Source organism: Geotrypetes seraphini, chromosome 6, assembly GCF_902459505.1.
Source record: "Geotrypetes seraphini chromosome 6, aGeoSer1.1, whole genome shotgun sequence".
NCBI classification, from domain to species: domain Eukaryota; kingdom Metazoa; phylum Chordata; class Amphibia; order Gymnophiona; family Dermophiidae; genus Geotrypetes; species Geotrypetes seraphini.
The window spans coordinates 47,509,906-47,530,075 of NC_047089.1; the positions used below are offsets into that span (position 1 = coordinate 47,509,906).

The 20,170-nt window shown below is 42.3% G+C and overlaps 1 protein-coding gene across 1 annotated transcript in view; it reads right to left on the reverse strand.

Moving 5' to 3' along the window:
* Positions 1-11,173: 11,173 nt before the first annotated feature.
* Positions 11,174-20,170, reverse strand: part of URAD (ureidoimidazoline (2-oxo-4-hydroxy-4-carboxy-5-) decarboxylase) — a 34,992-nt gene continuing 25,995 nt past the window's right edge. The window contains exon 2 of the mRNA XM_033947564.1: positions 11,174-12,173. Coding sequence (XP_033803455.1) covers positions 11,818-12,173 — 356 coding nt within the window. The 3' untranslated portion in view covers positions 11,174-11,817. The remainder of the gene's footprint in view (positions 12,174-20,170) is intronic.

The following is a 20,170-nucleotide window of genomic DNA, read 5'->3' on the forward strand; positions in this document are numbered from 1 at the left end:
GGTGTACCCCAAGAGTTTAGCATATCTGTAGGATTGTCCGGATTGGGCACCCATGGATGGCTCCGCGGTACCTGCAGGCTAACAAGGCCCCTGCCTACCTGGGTGGCTTTGGGCAAAGGGCCGCTTCCGGATGCGCTTTTTATATCTGGAGAATTAAAGTACAGTACATTCAGGTGGATATTGTTATTTCCAAAGGCAGTGATAAATATGACTTTTTGCTCTTTTGTTGGTCCCTTTATAACAGGAAAAGACGCATGATTAATAGCCATTTATACAATTATAGTCACGATAATATGAGCATAGCATATATTTCACTATTTACTGCTTCCTTTTTGATTTAGTGTCTTGGAATTCTAATTTATGCTTAAACTGTAAAAAGCAAGAAAGATGATGATAAGTAATTCTTTTCACATAATATAAATGAAAGATGTAAATTACTGTAAACGCTGCAATTTAATCCACCCTATGTCTACTAAGTCTGTATGTTATGTCTTTACTGTAATTGATGAAACCTAAACCCCCTTGTCTATACTGTAAATGCTGTAAAGTCTGTATTTCTCACTAAAGTTAGTCCTACCCATACTATGAATGTACTCCTGTAACCTGTTCTGGGGCTGGGCTCCTTTGGGAAGGCGGGCTAAATAAAAGAATATTTTCTTGGTTGTAAAGTACAGATGTTTCCTGATCTTACAAGGGAGACACAGAAGCGTCGCCGTGAATTTCTCCTTTTGAAACCTGGGGTTACTTCTCTGGGGGCCACCTTTTATTTGAGACACCCATGTAAATGTATAGTGTGTTACCGTTCTGTTAAATATGTATTCTTTGAACCATCTCAATTGACAACTTTTGTAGCAATGTCTCGTCTGGATGGAGGAATATCTTGAACCCTAATATAATTAAGAGACCTCATTTTCAGTGCTTCTGCTTTTAGCATCTTGCTAAAAAATTTCTGTTATTTCTAATTTTTCGCTAAATTTAAAACTTGGATCCAGTAAGAGGACTTGAGCATAAATAGTTAAATAATGTTTCTTTATTGGATGTTAAATTACTTTATGATTATCTGTTATTATGACTATTGCTTTCTGTACAAGTGGTTAGCTTGAATTAAATTGAAAATTAATAAAGAATAAAAGAATAAAAAAAAAGAATAAAAGAATAAATAATGTAGGTGTGACGATGTCATTTAAATGCATTAAATTTAGCATCCATTTTTCCTCCAGGATAAGTCAGTCAAGGACATTAACTCACTGTTTCTTTCCTCTATATTAGATTTTTGAGTGACCAGTCCCGTATTGAGCTGGATATTAACCTTTTGAGTGGTTTGCATATCAGGGAATAGATAAGCCCAGTCTTGGAATCTGTAATAGAGTTGCGTATACAGTTTACAGGGTAGCTTATCTCATCTGAACATGGGAATTTGATGCAACAATAAAGGGAAAATGAGGTCAGCCTATAGCGTATAAACAGGTTTGGTACATGTAAATGTGATTTGCCAGTAAGAACGTTTCTGAATCAACATTTTGACAAATGAGAAGTAAATTAGTTGATAGCGTCACATTTATTGCAGCTGTTTTGACTATTTAATGGCTGCTTTGTAATTTTATGTGGCTTTTGATTTCTTTTGCGGTGTCGGTGCCCAACACGAAACCGTATGCCCTTCTAATCACATCCATCAAAACACTTAGGGCTCCTTTTACTAAGCTACAATAGCGTTTTTAGCGCGTGCTGAATTGCCATGCTTGCTAAACCCACGCTACGTGGCTAGAATTAACGCCAGCTCAATGCTGGCGTTAGCGTCTAGCGCATGGGGCAAATCAGCATGCGCTAAGTGCGAGCTAAAAACGCTATTGTAGCTTAGTAAAAGGAGCCCTTAGTTTAAGAGTAATAGAATAATTAAACAGCAATTAAAAATGGCATAAAACGAGTGGTGATTTTCATTGCGCAGCTATAAGCAACATATATCAGTGGGAAAGAATTCTGTTTATTGTCCTGGATGAGATGCTTGGGGTTGAGGCCCAGCGAAATCACGGTTCATGGGCCCTGGATTATGGATCCGCCATTGCAGCTAATTCTTGCTGTACTGTAGTCCATTGTTTCTGCTGACAGGTTTTCACTGAAAACAAATTGACAAATACAGCATTTGGAAGCAAAGACTAATTAAGATGCCCTGTTCTAAGTTAATAGGATGACAGGCTCATCCGGAGCTGTTGTTAACTGGGGGGAGGGGTTGTTGAGGTGCTCAGCCATGTAGTACTGATTCATGGGGGCCTTGCTTTTTGAGAGGGGGGCTCCCCGTGTGTTAGTGTAGGGCTCTAGCAGTTTGTACAAGAGTGGGGAAAATTTTTGAATGAGGAGGCCTCTTCCAATGGAATCTTCCTTTGAGTGCTTTAGGAGGGGCCAAGGTGGGGGATTTTATGTTGTACTCCAAGGTTAGGAATTTTCCTCCCTGCTCCTTGGAGGCGTCCAATTTACCAACCCACCCAAAGTTCAAATTTGGGAATGTTATTGCTATTTTTTATAGTTTGTTGTCACAAGGGAGGGGGGTACCCGTACCTAAGCAAGAGTGTTCAAAGAGATCCTATGAATAGGCTTCAATTTATGGGGCCTTAAGCATATAAATTCAGCCCTGGTAAAAACCTTTACTGCGGCTTATGTAAAAGGAGTCCCATATCTTTATTTTGCTCAGGTTTATTGATTTACCTCGCCAATACATGAAGCTGTGACCCATTTTATACAAAATAATTGTTTGCTTATTATGATAATTCTGGTTATTGAATATTTGGGTAAGTGACCAGAGGGGGCGCTGGTCTCACATCCCCCATTATAAACTTTCTGCTCATTTAAAAAATAGGGATATTCTACCTGCTATTCCACATATGCCTATATGACGCATTTGTATAATTTCTGTAGGTGTATCTGATAAACTCCCTCTTACTAAGCCACGGTAGAGGTTTCCCCTGTGGCCCAGAGTGCTAAGTGCTCTAAGCATCAGGGTAGATCGGAGCATTGAGTGCCCCAGGCTGTGGTAGAAACCTCTACTGTGGCTTAGCAAAAGAGGGCCAGAGTGTAAGGGATTTAGCTCAAGGAATGTACACGGTACAGTACATTGTACATGGTAATTTTCTGTCTCTGGAGAGTTTGTACCCGAGGCATAGCAGAATTAATTGATTTGACCCTCCTTTTTTTGGTTCTTTGTGAGTAGTCCACTGTTCTAATCATTAGACCAGTGGTCTCAAACTCAAACCCTTTGCAGGGCCACATTTTGGATTTGTATGTACTTGGAGGGCCTCAGAAAAAAATAGTTAATGTCTTATTAAAGAAATGACAATTTTGCATGAGGTAAAACTCTTTATAATTTATAAATTTTTGCTTTTGGCTAAGTCTTATTAATAATATGGTAATTTATAGCTAAAGAGACATATGATCAAGAAACTGTTTTATTTTACTTTTGTGATAAACATACCGAGGGCTTCAAAATAGTCCCTGGTGGGCCGCATGTGGCCCCCCGGGCCGCGAGTTTGAGACCACTGCATTAGACTATACCAACTAACTTTCTTTGTTATATAGATATTGCCTACAGCTTGTTCATAGACTTTAATTTGCATATAATTTTTAGTGAGCAGGAGAAATAAATATCTGAGTTCACTATAGATTCATATTTTTTTTTTGTCTATACACTGTTCCCTCCGTATTCGTGGTTTCAGCAATCGCGGTTTCGATTATTTGCGGTTTTTAGTTTGCTGGCTCCTCCCCCCAAATTACATCAGCTTGCATAGAGAAATCGCTGATTCCCAGCACTTACTTCACCGTGTTTTACCTCTCCTTCAGGAACAGGCCAGGTCTCCCACCATGTTATTTGCGGTTTCACCATATTCACGATGGTTTTTAATAGAAAACAACCAATAACATATGAAAAAGTTATTTGCGGTTTTTCTGTATTCGCGGGTCTGTTAATCCCCTATCACAGTGAATACGGAGGGAGAAGTGCAGCATACATATCGATTAACAAATTTACCCCCTCTTTTACAAAGCCGCGCTAGCCGCGGCGGTGACAGCTTGGCCGCTCATAGGAATTCTGTGAGCGTCAGAGCTGTTACCGCGGTGGCTGGTGCTAAAAATGCTAGCGCAGCTTTGTAAAAGAAAGAGTTAGTAACAATGAAATGCATTTGGTATTTTGCAGGAATGCTTGCTAAAAATTTTCCACTGAAACCTTCTTGGCAATGAACACTCATGAAAGTTTAACAAAATGAAAGCTGATGCTATCAGCCTGGGGACAAGACAGAATCTGATTTCGAATGCATTTATGGCATATCAGCAGTCTGATTAACATAGTAACATAGTAGATGATGGCAGATAAAGACCCGAATGGTCCATCCAGTCTGCCCAATATTTACCCTCTCTTTGATACTATTGGGTCACAGACATAGTAGATGACGGCAGATAAAGACCTGAATGGTCCATCCAGTCTGCCCAATATTTACCCTCTCTTTGATACTATTGGGTCACAGACATAGTAGATGACGGCAGATAAAGACCTGAATGGTCTATCCAGTCTGCTCAATATTTACCCTCTCTGTGATATTATTGGGTCACAGACATAGTAACATAGTAGATGACAGCAGATAAAGACCCGAATGGTCCATGTAGTCTGCCCAACCTGGTTGTTGGTTGCAATGGCTTGCCGCTGACACCTTGTCCCATGATCTCTCAGTATAAAGCCTGTAGGTTTTGAGCCTCACTCTTGGAAAGGCTGTTTGGAATTTTTCACATAAAGGAGAGGAATAAGCATAAAAAGGTTTTGGTGGGAAATTACCAAATAATAGCAGTGGTTCCATCTTACATGCAAAGCTCCGGCCCCCCCTCCCCCCCCCCCCCACATCATCTTCTGCAGATTGTGGGACAGATGCTAGACATTTCCATGGTAGTTTTTAAGATTCTGCACACAGGCACATTAGCATAAAGTTAGATGAAATGTAGCTTTCCATATAGGCAAACATTAAAATTTTAATGAAATATTATGTTTACTTTGGAAAACTAAAACAATAGAACTTTCCTCACTTGTTGTGTGTCATTTGTGGTCCATAATGTCTTTACCCTTCTTTTTGAGAAGTCTATTTAATTCCCTTTTTCCATTTTTTTTCTTTCCATCTCTCACCTCTTCATACATCCCTATAGTATGCTTTATACATCCCTACATTATGCTTTTTCTCACAGATCTTTTTCTTCTTTATGCTCCCTGCCATCCTCTGGGGGTTTTCCCTTTCTTTCCTGGCCTTTTTACCCAACACTCTTTTCTTTCCCCCTTCTTTTCTTCCTTCTTTGTTCCTCCTCTAGCTTTGCTCCTCCATCAACTAAGCCGTCTCTCTCTTCATGATCCTCTTTCCACCTGCAAAATCCTCTTCCCCATAACCTGCCTCCTCATGATCCTTCCCTTTCCCTTCCTGAATCTTACCTTTCCCCTTCCCTCCTCAACTATCAAACCACACTTCTCTTCACCCAGCATGTGCAGGAACTCTCCTTTTCCCCCTGAATTTCCCACTAGTTTCAGTCTGCATCCTCTTCCATTGAGGTTCTAATCCAAACCAGTAGGAAACTATAGTGTCAGCTCAATTCAAACCATGAGACTTGCCCCCCTGGTGACAGAGGAGGGCAAACAATTTCTGCAGCTAACTTGACGTTTAAATATCTATGTGGCATAAATGCACATGAAAAGAAACTCTGGAATGCGGGAGCATAGGATGAAGGTGAAAGGGGATAGAAACCCTAGAAAATACTTTTTCATGTTAAGCATGGTGAATGCATGGAATGGCCTCCTGGTGAAGGTGGTACAAATGAAAAATGTACCTGAATTCAAGAAAGCTTTAGATAAGTACATTGGATCTCAAAGAGTCTAAGCGAGAAGAAGGGATAGTAGATGGTATGGATAGGCAGACATTGGGTCAGATTCTCTAAGGTGCACCTAAAGATAGGCGCCTAAATCAACAATTTTGGTGTCTAATTTAATTGGTAAAAATGGCCTTAATAGCTTCAAATATGAGCTTTAAGAACCTATTGCAAAGTGCCTAGCGGCGCCTAAAGCCTAAATGGGCGTGTTTTGCGGCAGAGACAGACAGATGCCGCTAGGCACGATACTCCAATAAACTTAGGCACCTGTAATGCAAGCCGATAAAACTCTGACCTACATTACCGGTGCCCAAGTTTTTGGGTTCGGTGCCATTAGATGTGATTCTGTAAATGGCATCCAAGTGTGATTGACACACAGCCAGCACTATTTTTCTAGGTGCTGGCCAATTTAGGCACCATTTACAGAATCCGGCCCATTGTCTTTATTTGCCTTCATTTTTCTCTGTTTCTATGAAATTGGTGATTTTGTAATATAATCAACATTGCAGAAGCTGTTATGCAGACATAAACTTCTGCGTAACTAACTCCATAAATGATTCATCTGGAGCAAATCAAATCTTAGTAATTTGGCCTGTGGTATATCCCAGATTTGTAGTGATCTTAAGATCAAGAACAAAGAGATTAATGTTTGGCCCAATGTTTTCTGAATGGGATTGGGACTTGTATACCACCTTTTTGTAGTTATATAATCTCACTTAAAGCAGTTTTATATACAGGTACTTCAAGCATTTTCCCTATCTGTCCCGGTGGGCTCACAATCTATCTAATGTACCTGAGGCAGTGGAGGATTAAGTGACTTGCACAGAGTCACAGGGTTTGAACCCACAACCTCAGGGTGCTGTAGCTCTAACCACTACACCACACACTCCTTGGAAAATTGCGGGAAGTCTCTGGCTGATGAGTCCGAGTAGTACAGTTTTATGTACTAGAGTGGTAGAGTTTTTGTATCTGCAATCCCTGGTAGTCCTGCGGGGGCAGTAGGGTAACAACAAAGCCTATTATTCATTCCTGCCCCTAGCAGCTGCCTTTCCAAAATGGCTGCCCTGATCTCTAGTGGCAGCCTCACAGTATTTCAGCAGATTTTAAACAACGTGGAACTATCCATGGTGCTATCACACTATCCTAACCTATTTCTTATTATCCTTAAAAATAAACAATGAAGTGCTGTAAATCCAATCTTTTCATTTGTTTAATTATTGTCAGATGTTACAATGTATGCATTTTTTCCCTGTTTTCTTTTATATTCATTTTAATTCCAATAAGCAGAATCAAGAAATTACAGTTTTAACAAACTCAGCCAAGTTTTACAAAGATACATTGAAAATATAGGAAATTAGGTGAAGTAGCTTTCATAATGAGAAGAGAGGAGATGTAATAAAAGGAAATACGGTAAATATATATCAGTAATCACTATGCACTCCTCCTGTTTGGATTTTTGGAACCAGTTACTAGTGGACTTGATTGTTCCTTGTACCTGGAAAAATAGGTACTAGAAACACTTAAGTACACCAGTACATGGTTCCAAAAATCAAAGAGGATGCATTTCTAGGAATAGCAGGAAAACTAATACAATGAAATTGACCATGGACACTGAACTAATTGGGGTCAATATTCAAAGCGGTTTAACCAGGCAGGAGATGCTCCCAGCTGATTTAATTGTTGCTTCAGGGCTATCTGCTGAGAGTTAGTTACATGTAAGCAGCTAGTATTACTGAATATCAGCAATAAATGCTAAGGTGAAAGCCAGCTGTTTGGTGGGTGGTCTGAGGGGCAGGGGAGGAGCGGCCTTGTGGTCAGAGTTGCTGTCTCAGCAGCCTGAGGTTGTGAGCTCAATTCCAGTCTTTTCCCTGTGACCCTAGGCAGGTCACCTAGCTCTCCATTGTTCCAGGTATCACAGTAAGATTGTGAGCCTGCTCAGGACAGATAGGGAAAAATACTTGAGTACCTGATCACTATTTAATGCTTTGTAAACTGCCTTGGGTGAATCTCTTCCTGAAAATCAGGTAAAAAGCAAAACATAATAACAGAGTCAGCACTTGTAGTTAAGTGCCAAAATTCAGCACTTAATCACCTAAATTAACCAGATAAATCGGACCACTTTGGACTCAGTCCTTTCCTTATCCAGTTTTGCTTATGTGGTTAAGTGATAGCCGCTCTCACATACCTGGCTGTTCAATGCTGGTGTCTGGGCATGGCCTAGCATTGAATATCCGGGCTTAATGCTGCCAATGGTTACAAAAATGCTGACTGTTGAAGGCTGAATATTTACCCCAACAAATCTTCAGAAAATTATTAAAAACACTTTTTTTTTTCTACATTCTGAAACTCATTAAATTCAACTTTCTACATTTTAAATAATTATTCTTATTGCGGATTAGTTGTTCTCACGTATGGAAGAAGTGTTAGGTTTTAGTTAAATTTTGGATTTTGTCTTCTACTCCTTCAAGTTCTTTGTGTAAACCAAGTTACCTGTGGGAGTGTGTGGTGCAGTGGTTAGAGCTACACCTTAGCACCCTGAGGTTGTGGGTTCAAATCCCTCACTGCTCCTTGTGACCCTGGGCAAGTCACTTAATCCCCTCATTGCCCCAGGTACATAGAGTTTGAGCCCACCAGGACAGATAGGGTGACATGATAAAGTACCTGAATGTAAACCACATAGGATATAAGTGGTATATAAATAATAAAATAACTAAATTAGAAGATGACCCAGTATACAAATCTAATGATTAGATTTGAGCTAAACACTATAACGTGCTTCAAGCAAGACTAAAGAAGTCTCCAAAGGGTGACAATAAGTTACTAAAATGGCAAAAATGTGAGAAAGTTAAAAACAATCCCTGTATTTCAGAGATTGTGGACTACTTGGGTTTTGTTGTTTGGTTTTTTTTTTTACATTCCCCAGCAAATGTTCTACAAGCTCATTTTCTAATGTAATGCACTGTGTTGCTAGGTGAAATGGCTTTGGAAATGATCTTCCCTAAGCTGAAGAATATTTGTGTATGTCGAAGAACTGCATCCTCCACGAGGTAAGTCCTGGTGGTACAAAACATTATCAATGTAAGAATAGTCTGAATTAGCAGAGTACTGTGTGTCAATGGCAGGTGACAGTTTGGCATGTTAGAAGGCTCCAGCAGAGAGAAGATTGAGGAGATGCTGGGCCATCTGCAGGGGAGTGGAGGGAGTGATGCTGGGAGTCTTCAGCCAGTGGGACTTGAGGATCCCCATTACTGCTGGTTGGGCCTGTGCTCAAAGTGGATGGACCTGTTCTGAAATCTAGGGATGTGCATTCATTTGAACGAACATAGGAGATGCCAGCAGCATTTCCTATGTCGTTTCATGTCGATTTTAGCCTGAAATGGAAAAGCACAGCCACATTTTTTCTATGTCATCAATAATGAACACTATGCTTTGCAATCGTAAGCGCTGAGCAAAAGAGTGCACTATTTTGCATTAGTGAGCACTATTTAAGAACATAAAAAATAGCCTTAATGGGTCAGACCAATGGTCCTTGTAGCCCAGTATCCCGTCTATGTCATAAGTACCTGGCAAAAACCCAAATAGTAGCAAGCAGTGGCTTCTCCCATGTCTGTCTCAACAGCAGACTATGGGCTTTTCCTCCAGGAACTTATCCAAACCTTTTTTAAAACCGGCTTTATTAACCGCTCTTACCACATCCTCTGGCAACGCGTTCCAGAGCTTAACTATTCTCTGAGTGAAAAAATAGTTTCTCCTATTGGTTTTATAAAGTATTTCCCTGTAACTTCGTTGAGTGTCCCCCTAGTCTTTGTCATGTTTGACGGAGTGAAAATCGATCCATTTGTACCCGTTCTACCCCACTCCGGATTTTGTAGACTTCAATCAGCCATCTCTTTTCCAAGCTGAAGAACCCCAACTTCTTTAGTCTTTCCTCATACGAGAGGAGCTCCATTCCCTTGACCATCTTGGTTGCTCATAAACAATATGGAAATGAAACAAGACAACATTCTTTGCCCTACACATCATATGTACCGAACTCCAAGTTATGATGCTGTTTATTAGAAACATGTTTTCTTTATGTATGAAATGCCTGTTCCTACTGTATGTGCTATGAAAAACATACATTTTACATGCAGCCTTATATATATTTTGCAAAAGACTCCCTATCCACGGAATCTTTTGTAAAACAATCTCCAAATAATGAATGTCCCAACTTGAATGTCCCTTTTCCAATCCGTACAGAATTGAGCTTCAAATGACTTTGGGCTCCTTTTTATCAAGCCGCGCTAGCGGGGTTAACGCGCGCGACTCTTCATCACGCGTTAACCCCTGCGCTGGCCAAAAACTACCGCCTGCTCAAGAGGAGGCGGTAGCGGCTAGCGCGGCCGGTGGTTTAGCGTGCGCTATTACGCGCGTTAAACCGCTAGTGCGGCGTGATAAAAGGAGCCCTTTATAGCTGCTTAAATACATTGATCTGGAAAATTAGGAGAAATTCTTTTTTTTAATTCATCTTTTCAATTTTAACATACACCACAGTGAAGGAAATACTGAAATACAGACGTCAATCAGTCCAATACAATTTTGAACAAAATTTAAAGAAGAAAAATGTAATCTAACATAGTCCACCTAAAGGGGAGGAAAAGTTTCCAAAAGAAACCCCCCTTGGGGAATAAGAGGATACTACTACCCTGTTTCCCCGATGGTAAGACACTGTCTTATTTTTTTTGGAAGGCCAAAATATGCTCTAGGGCTTATTTTCGGGGGGATGCCTTATTTACATTTTTTTCTAAAAAGGGGGGGCTGTCTTATTTGACAGCTGAAGAATCGGTCGGCTGAAAAATCGTACCGTGTATGGCCAGCTTTATCCATCATACCATATATTGTACCATTTAATGTCCCCAATGTTCTCCATCAGGGAAACACAGTAAAGAGATTATTCTGTAGTGCAGCATCAGAGGGGACTTGACAATGTGAAACCATTGTTTATATACCGTATGCATTTTAAACAGGCTTTATATACAGTAAGTGGTATTGCTCACAGCAAAAGAAACCTGTCTGCGTGTCTCACTTTTGGATGTTCTGGCCGTGAACAAACTCCTGCAGTCTCCGTTAGGGAGGGATGAGGGAAGCTGCCTGTGTTTCCTTGCGCGGAGTCACGTGCGCGCGCTGCAGTCCTGTCACTTCCTCCTCTTCACTTCATGACGAGGCGCGGCACGCAGCCATGGAGGCAAATACGGTAGACGGAGGGACCACACGGAGTCACCCACCGTACCACCCGATTCGGGTAAGCGCAGGTATCGGTGGGTGGCTTATTTGCGGGGGGGTGCCTTATTTTACATTTTTTTCTAAAAAGGGGGGGCTGTCTTATTTGATGGCCCTGCCTTATCATCGGGGAAACAGGGTAATACAATATCAAAGCAAATACAAGCAATAAACATCCTTCCTATTTATTTCAAGTCCACATTTATACTGGTTCAGTCTGGTCCATAGTAGTTACCCCCTTAACTCTCTAGAAAAAAAACCCAATTGGGCAGGTTAAAAAAAATGTATTTGTTTCCTTGGTAAGAAACAAAACACTGACAAGGAATTCTTAATTGGAAAACCGTCCCTAAAGAAATCACTTTTTGGCGGTATGTTAGAAATTCTTTCCGCTGAGATTGTGTCCATTTGGAAACCTCTGGAAATATATAGGCCTTTTCTCCTAAATAGGAGACCTGTTTCAAACTAGGATAAATTCTGTAGGTCTTTAATGGAAAAACATCACACCTTTAAATTGCTTTCATTATTTATTATATAGCACTATCTGTCTAGGGAATATTTCTTTTCAACGGCTTGAAACAGTTTTATAAACTGGGTCTTTAATGACAAATAACCATCATTTAATAGAATTAACCATCCTGTAGCATCAGAGTACTGATTTCCTGCAGAGTTTGTCCATTACTGGTTTGAAGGCCTGACTGTAGATGCGAAATGGATGTTTTGCAGTCTAAGGTGACAGATCTTTTTAACTTCTTCAATGGCATTGTGCAGCTCTTGCTCTGGCTGATTCTGGATCCTAGCAGCCAACTCCTGGGCGATTTTGCTTTTGTCGTTCAGTCTGGCACAGATCACGAAAGGAAAGCCAAACTTCAGCTTGTAGAGAGAGTTCAGGTGCTGGAGGTTTACCCGCTCCTCAGGACTGAGGGAGGTAAGGCCAGCTTGGCTTTGCTCTTGCATGGATTCTGCTGTGAGGGTGCCTTTCTGCAGCTCCCTACCAGCCAAGTCAGGAATGCACCTCAGGATCCCTTTCTTACCTGTCAGAGACAAGACATTTTGTAACATAGCTGAGAAATAATACACTGGAGCCATTCAATATGCAGAGTTTTGACTGGGCACTGGCTATGGAAGTTAGAAGAGAGGATGGACACAGACATTTTTGCTTTCACCATTCATTTATTAAATCTTCATTAGTTATCTTTTCAAAAAGCCTGATTCACTAAGGTGTTTATTTTAGACATTCACAAACTGGCACTGGGAAGGGGTAAAACACGGACGGACCTCGCGGATCTAAACCCGTACGGCCTTAAAAATCTGAGGTCTGTGTTGGTCCGTGTCCGTGGCGCTTGTAGTTTCTGTCGCTGACAGACCTTGATGAGATTTTAGCGCTGACGGATCCTAACACTTTTCCCTCCCTATGCTGAGACGGATCCGTCAGCGCTCTCTTCGAGGTCTGTCAGAGCCAGAGACTAGTGCTGGAGTTTGGAGACTTCTTTTCCATAACGCACGTTCGAAACCTATGTCCCCGCTCTCTTGCTTCTGCCCTGCCGCTCCAGCACTAGTCTCTGGCTCTGACAGACCTCGAAGAGAGCGCTGACGGATCCGTCTCAGCATAGGGAGGGAAAAGTGTTAGGATCCGTCAGCGCTAAAATCTCATCAAGGTCTGTCAGCGACAGAAACTACAAGCGCCACGGACACGGACCGACACGGACCTCAGATTTTTAAGGCCGTACGGGTTTAGATCCGCGAGGTCCGTAAGGTTCATGAGGTCCGCGTTTTACCCCTTCCCACTGGCACTTAAGGAGGGATTCATCAATGTGTGCTACTGTTAAGATGGTTTATTTTAGCACAAGGTCTCATTGGATAAAATGGGACCCTGTGCTAAAATGGGATCCCGACAATTGGTAGGATCTTCCTACCAAATGCCGTCCTACCAATTGTTGTATCCAATTGCTCTTACCAATTGTAAAGGATGTCAGAGTGGTGTCGGGGTGTATGTGTGTGTGCGTGCTGATGTCAGAGGGGTTTCAGGGAGTATGTGGGATGTCTGGAGGGGTGTGTGTGGGGATGTCAGAGGCGTGTTGGGGGTGTGAATGTCAGAGGGGTGTCAGAGGGTATGTTGGATTTCAGGAGGGGTGTGGGGATCTCAGGTGGGGTGTGGGGATTTCAGGGGGCCTGGGGAGATTGGGGGATCAGGGGGAAGTTGGGGCCTATGCAGTAGGATAATTGGTAAGGACAGTTGGGTATGACAATTGGAGACAACAATTGGTAGGATGACATTTGGTAGGAAGATCCTACCAATTGTCTTAGACCCGTCAGAGTTAATGGAATTAATGGGGGGGGGGGGGGGGATGCAGAAGGATCAGAACTCATGGGGGATTGGAAGAGGATTTGGACCTGGAAGGGATAGGTGGATGAGGATTTGCACTTTGCAGGATGGGGTTTGGGTTGGGAGGAGCCATGCTAACAGACTGCTTATGCTACTACTTCACCTATTGCCTTCTCATGGCAGTGCAGCAGCGCTATTATTAGTCATGAGAGCTAGCTCAAAGTAGAAATCTGTGTGCTAGCTGTCAAACCAGGATCTGTGACAGTTTAGGACAACATGGATGCCTTTGTTGCTACTTCACAACATACATAGTCATGTACTGTCAAATGGATGTTTATGTGTCTGCTTGTGTCCCGTCCACATAGTGGACATGTTGGTTTTTTTCCTAAAATGGCTGTTCCTGCTCCACATAGCTGGCTACAGATGTCCATTTTGCTGTGTAGATCAGAACAAGACTTCTTAAATACTACTAGAACTTTGAATGTTCTGATGTGGACCTCTAGGGCTCCTTTTATCGAGCCACGCTAGCGGGGTTAACGCGCGTAACTTTTCATCACGCGTTAACCCCCGCGCTGGCCTAAAATCTACCGCCTGCTCGAGGGAGGCGTTAGCGGCTAGCGTGGCCGGCGGTTTAGCGCGCGCTATTACGCGCTTTAAACCGCTAGCGCGGCTTGATAGAAGGAGCCCCTAATGTTTGATTGGACTGTCCTTTTTAAAATGCCTCTCCACATAACAGCGAGAAAATAATTTAAAAAAAAAAAGCCTTAGAAAACCAGGCCCAGAATGTTGTAGAAGTGTGGCTTAGTGGTTGGAGCTAGAGCCTCAGCATCCTGAGGTTATGGGTTCAAACCCCATTCTGCTCCCTGTGAGCCTGGGCAAGTCATTTAATCTTCCACTGCCCCAGGTACTTTAGATAAGACTGTGTGTGCCCACCAGGACAGATAGGGAAAATGCTTCAACCACTTTGAGTGTGATTGTAAAACTACAAAAAGTCTGGTATACAAGTCTCAATCCCGTTCCCTCTCATTGTGGTCACTTTCAGAAAAGTTTATTTGTATTCACTGAACTAATCAGGACACGAAAATTTTCCATAATGAACGTTATACTTAGTGGTGCCGTTCCTTAATAAAACTGGCAAACACAGAAATGGCTTTAGTACGGATTAAGCAAGCCCGAGAGCTGGTCTCGACGGGCGACCCTAACGCGGGACTGGGTGGCCCGCTGAGTCGCTCGTCGGGCTGGCTAGCCGGGGCAGGGATAGGAAAATGAGAGAGAGAGAGCTAGGAGGGGGGGGGGGGGGGCGGGGGGGGGCGGTCCATGGTCTTGGGATCGCTGCTTCCCCTCTATCGGGTTGTCGCAGCCGTGGTGGATTGTGGGTGGGAGGGGATAAAAGGAGGCGTGCTCGGAGGACCTAAACGGTTTGGTCCTCCGGACGGGAGGAGGGGGGTGTCGTGTTTAACAGAAGCGGGTCACTCCAGGTACCGCTGTTAAAGCCATTGAAGTTTAGATATGAACCAGCAAGCTAAAATGTATGCTTTAATAGGATAACCTCATCTGACTTTACGTTTGCAACAGCACTTCAGAAAAATAACGGTTGGCAAGAAGACTTCCTTATATTGCCTTTTTTACGACAACAAAGCATTCGGAGCCCGCTAAAGATGTCCGCGATTAAACCACGCCCCATTTCTAAGCAGTGATGTCCTAAAGAGCTAGCGCATGCGTTATGAGCTTCAAAACCAACAAGGATACAGTGCGCACGGGCGTCGATCGATGTTTCAGCGCTAATAGCGGCGTGTTTACGATTGGATCATTCGCATGGACAAGCTATACTGAATCAATCGGCTACAGTGACTCGGAAACGGATAGGACACGAATAGGATAGATTTCGGGACTTTAGTGAATCCTGCCCTTTGTGCAGTGATATCTATGAGCCTTGATATCTTGAATCACAACAATATTTGGGGAGTGTGTGGCACGGTGGTTAGAGCTACAGTCTCAGCACCCTGAGGTTGTGGGTTCAAATCCCATGCTGTTCCTTGTGACCCTGGGCAAGTCACTTAATCCAATTAAATACTCTCTCTCTTTATTCACTCCTCTTGCTTTTAATGTAGTCTTAATGCAGGTGAAAAACGCGATCACTTTCTTTTACCAGAGCTAGCAATCTTCATCTGCTCAGGGCAAATAGGAGGAAAAAAAAATCTCAGATCCCCATTTGCCACCAGCTGTTAAACTTAGCCTGCAAACTTGAAAGGGAAAATCTTCATTGGTTAAAAAAAAAACAACCCTCCAACCTCCTATCTGCTGATTCAAATTTCTCTTATTTTTAACTTTCCATATCAAAAATGTCAGTCATTTGATTTAAACAATTTATCAACAATTTTTCAAAAGTATTTAGCTTGTACTGAAAATGCTGAATGTTCAATGCAATCCACTGTCCATTGCCAACAAAGGCTCACCCATGTTTCGCTTTTGCTGCGTCAGGGCATTGGACAAATATCAAACAAATTTAATTGGCAGCTACTTCTCCCTGCTCACAAATGGCTCAAAAGGATAAGGAAAGTTTAAAAAAATAAGAGAAATTTGAATCAGCAGTTAGGAGGCTGGAGGGTTGTTATTTTTTTAACCAATGAGGATTTTCCCTTTCAAGTTTGCAGGCTAAGTTTAACAGCTGGCGGTAAACAGGGATCTGAGGATTTTTTCCCTTCTATTTGCCCTGAGCTGATGAAGATTGCTAGCTCTGGTAAAAGAAAGTTTTTCACCTGCATTAGGACTACATTGCAAGAAGAAGAGTGAATAAAAAGAGACAGTATTTTAGTAATCAGAGACTTCTTCCTCTGTATCCATGGGGGTTAGGGGCAGAGCCGGCCCGCGAATATTAAAAACCGCAAATAATATTTGGGCCGGTTCTACCCCTAAGCCCCGCTTCCCCCTGGCTATTTTAAGCCCTGTAAGGCCCCCGCCTACTTAAGCCTTACCTGGTGGTCAGTGATTCCCAACCCTGTCCTGGAGGAACACCAGGCCAATCGGGTTTTCAGGCTAGCCCTAATGAATATGCATGACAGAGATTTGCATATGATGGAAGTGATAGGCATGCAAATTTGCTTCATGCATATTCATTAGGGCTAGCCTGAAAACCCAATTGGCCTGGTGTTCCTCCAGGACAGGGTTGGGAACCACTGGAAGATTTTCGGGGTAGGAGCGATCTTCCTATGCAGATTGCTCACAGGAAATGGCTGCCTTGAGTTCCTGTAGTCTCTCGAACCATTTCCTGTGAGCGATCTGCACGGGGCAGGAGCATGGGAAGATCTCTCCTGCCCCGAAAACCCACTAGACCACCAGATAAGGCTTAAGAGGGGGCTTACAGGGCTTATAATAGCCTGAAAAATTAAAATGGGTTTTTGGGTTTAAAACTGCAAATAACCGAATCCGCAGATGCTGAAACCGTGGATTCGGAGGGGGAAGTGTAGGTTTTTTTTTCTCTTGAAATGTCTGTATAGATTGTGTACAAACCAAAGAAAATTGACCCTAAGAAATTCACAGAGAAGAAAGTCCAAGATAAACAAAAAAAAAAACAAACAAACACTGGAAAGACGATGATCCTGATATGGATTTTAATGAAAGAGTCAAAGTTCCAGATATACATTGAAAAACCAATTTCCAAATAAACAAAATAATCCACATCAAAAATGGAAATCCACATACAAATTGAAAGTCCGCTAATGTCCGCTAATGGAGCAGGACCCAACACGGTCTGCGTTTTGACAGGATGTTTTCCTCAGGGGTCCAAAAGAGTCCGATGATGATGAATATGTGGAAAAAGTGGAAAATCAAACGTGCTAATTTGGAAATTGTTTTTTCAGTGTATATTTGGAACTTTGACTCTTTCATTAAAGTCCATATCAGGATCATCGTCTTTCCACAGTGTTTTTTTGGGTTTGTATAGATTGTGTGCCAAGTCACTTAATCCCCCATTGCCCCAGGTCCATTAGATAGAGTGTGAGCCTGTCAGGACAGATAGGGAAAAATACTTTGAGTACCTGAATGTACACCAGGTAGGCTATAAGTGGTATATAAATACTGAAAATAAAATAAATACAGTATGTGAATTATGACCCATCCATTACTACTGACTCCAATGAAAGGAAAGTTAAAAAACAAGAGGACAGCAGAAATAAATCCAATCTTTCAGTTTATATACCGGATCATCCTCCAGACAACAGAGGCTCGAATGCTATTGTATTTTGGTATGCAGACCCAAACAGCATGCCAACTTTTCTACAAACACTCCCCTCATTTGCCACTTCCTAACAGGTGGGCAATAATAGCAGCGATCCCCTTTTTACAGCCCCCCATTCAAAGCCTTCTCCACTGAGCACTTCCTCTCCCGCTTTTGCGTGTGTCTAATGAGCTCACAGATAGCGATCGCCTTAAAAAAAAAAAAAAAATCCGAGTCTCAATGGGGGAAAGGTCTCCGAAAGAAGAACTCCGTTTACCCAGCTGCTTTCCAGCGTGTTTCATCCCTAGGTCAGCTTTGGACAGAACGTATTTATTTTAGATCATTTTAGGGAGGGAAGAGAACCCTTAGCAACCTTTAATTGCGTGACACAAAACGTTGGATCAGAGCTGTGGTATTTATGGCTCCCCCTGAGCAAAGACATGATAAGAAGGTAAGGCTTCAAACTGGGTTGCCCAAGGCTCTGCTAGAGATTAGCTTGTAGGCTAACCCTATGCTTCCATTCTGGGGAGAGGGGGGGAGGGTCCTCCTGGAGTCTGCCCCCCCCCCCCCTGGAGTCTGTAAGGTGTAGTATTTGCTCAACACTATATTTCAAGTTGGATCCGGCAGCTTTCTGTGCCTGTTTGTTCTTTGGCAGTCGGAGTCCTCTTTGCTTCTTTCATGTTTGTTTCATATCTGCTTCCACATGCCCAGTGCTGGACACATATGATTTATTGTTTTATTGTTTATTGAAAGCCTCTATACCACTACTAATGACTGGGGAGTCAATTCAGAGTGGTTTACATGAGCTTCTGTAAAGGTGTTATAATACAGAATTAGCGTTTTCAATACAGACACATTTATACCATAGTCAATCATCCTACATATATACACATATAATACTAGTATCGTGTACTGTGTTCATACTAAATCCTACTTATATGCACACATAATAACTGTATCATGTTTTATGTTGTGTTCCTAATTGGGATTAGCCAGCTATCTCCTTTATGTTGCTCTGGGGTCCTTTTGTTAAGGTGTGCTAACCGATTTAGTGCACGCTAAAGATGAGCATGCAATAAAGGTTAAGGCGGCGGTGCAGTGGTTAAAGCTACAGCCTCAGCTCCCTGGGGTTGTGGGTTCAAACCCTGTGCTGCTCCTTGTGATCCTGGGCAAGTCACTTAATCCCCCCATTGCCCCAGGTACATTAGATAGATTGTGAGCCCACCGAGACAGACAGGGAAAAATGCTTGAGTACCTGAATAAATTAATGAAAACTGTTCTGAGCTCCCCTGGGAGAACAGTATAGAAAATTGAATAAATAGTGTGAAAAGCTTCAGTCTCTGATAACCAGAGCTGGTATTGTGACATCATAATGCCTCATTCCACCAGTGCTCTTAGAGCCAACCTCATCAGTGATGTCACAATGGCTTGATTGTCCTGTACTTGGCTCACTTTTTCTACATTTTGATTTCTGTGGTGCAGTAGTTAAAGCTACAGCCTCAGCACCCTGGAGTTGTGGGTTCAAATCCGTGTTGCTCCTTGTGACCCTGGGCAAGTCACTTAATCCCCTCATTGCCCCAGGTACATTAGATAGATTGTGAGCCTGCCGGAACAGACAGGGAAAAATGCTTGAATACCTGAATAAATTAATGTAAACCATTCTGAGCTCCCCTGGGAGAATGGTATAGAAAACTAAATAACTAAATAAATAGAATCTGCCTGATCATGTACTTCAGAACGCCCAGTAAGATTGTATTGCATAGTGGAGTTGCACACATTATAGAATAGGGTGTAGGTCAGGTCTGCATGTAACTCCTAATTATTTCCAATTAAGGGCTTGTTAACGCCACTAATTGATTGTTAACACTTAATTAACTAATTAGTTTACACACGAATCTGGGATCTCTCCTCAAATATGGGCCTATTTGGTGAATAAAGAAATAAACATTACGAGAGTCCACTGAAAAGATCTCAGCCCAACCAACAAAATTGGGGCAGTCTCTCATGGGGGGGGGCTATACACTTAGTCGAGCAATTTTCCACTTTTTTCATTTCGTATTTTTCTGAGGAAACAAAAAAAGTGGAAAATCACTGGACTAAGGCCTGGCTGCACTAAAGATAATCGCTAATACCGACTGGATCATTGTTGGACGACTGTGGACCAGCGATCGATGCACATCCGAGTTGACATGCAAATGATTTGAGCAGAGGCTTGCCCTAATGTCATCCAATCAATCGCTGGGAGAGCAATTTAAACGCATTCGCAGAATATTCCTGTTGGTTCATGCTGGTAGGCACCCAAATTAAGTTTTGAATCTCATTACTATGTAGCCCGCAGTGCTTTAGTTATCCCTCCATTATGGTACTTTCAGTTGCATGGGGGGCAAATAATGTGACTTAGAGCCTTAGCGAAGCTTGACAACTTCCCCCCCTTCAGTATGGGCTAGATTCACAAAGCAAACCGATCGTGTACTGATCGGTTTGCGACC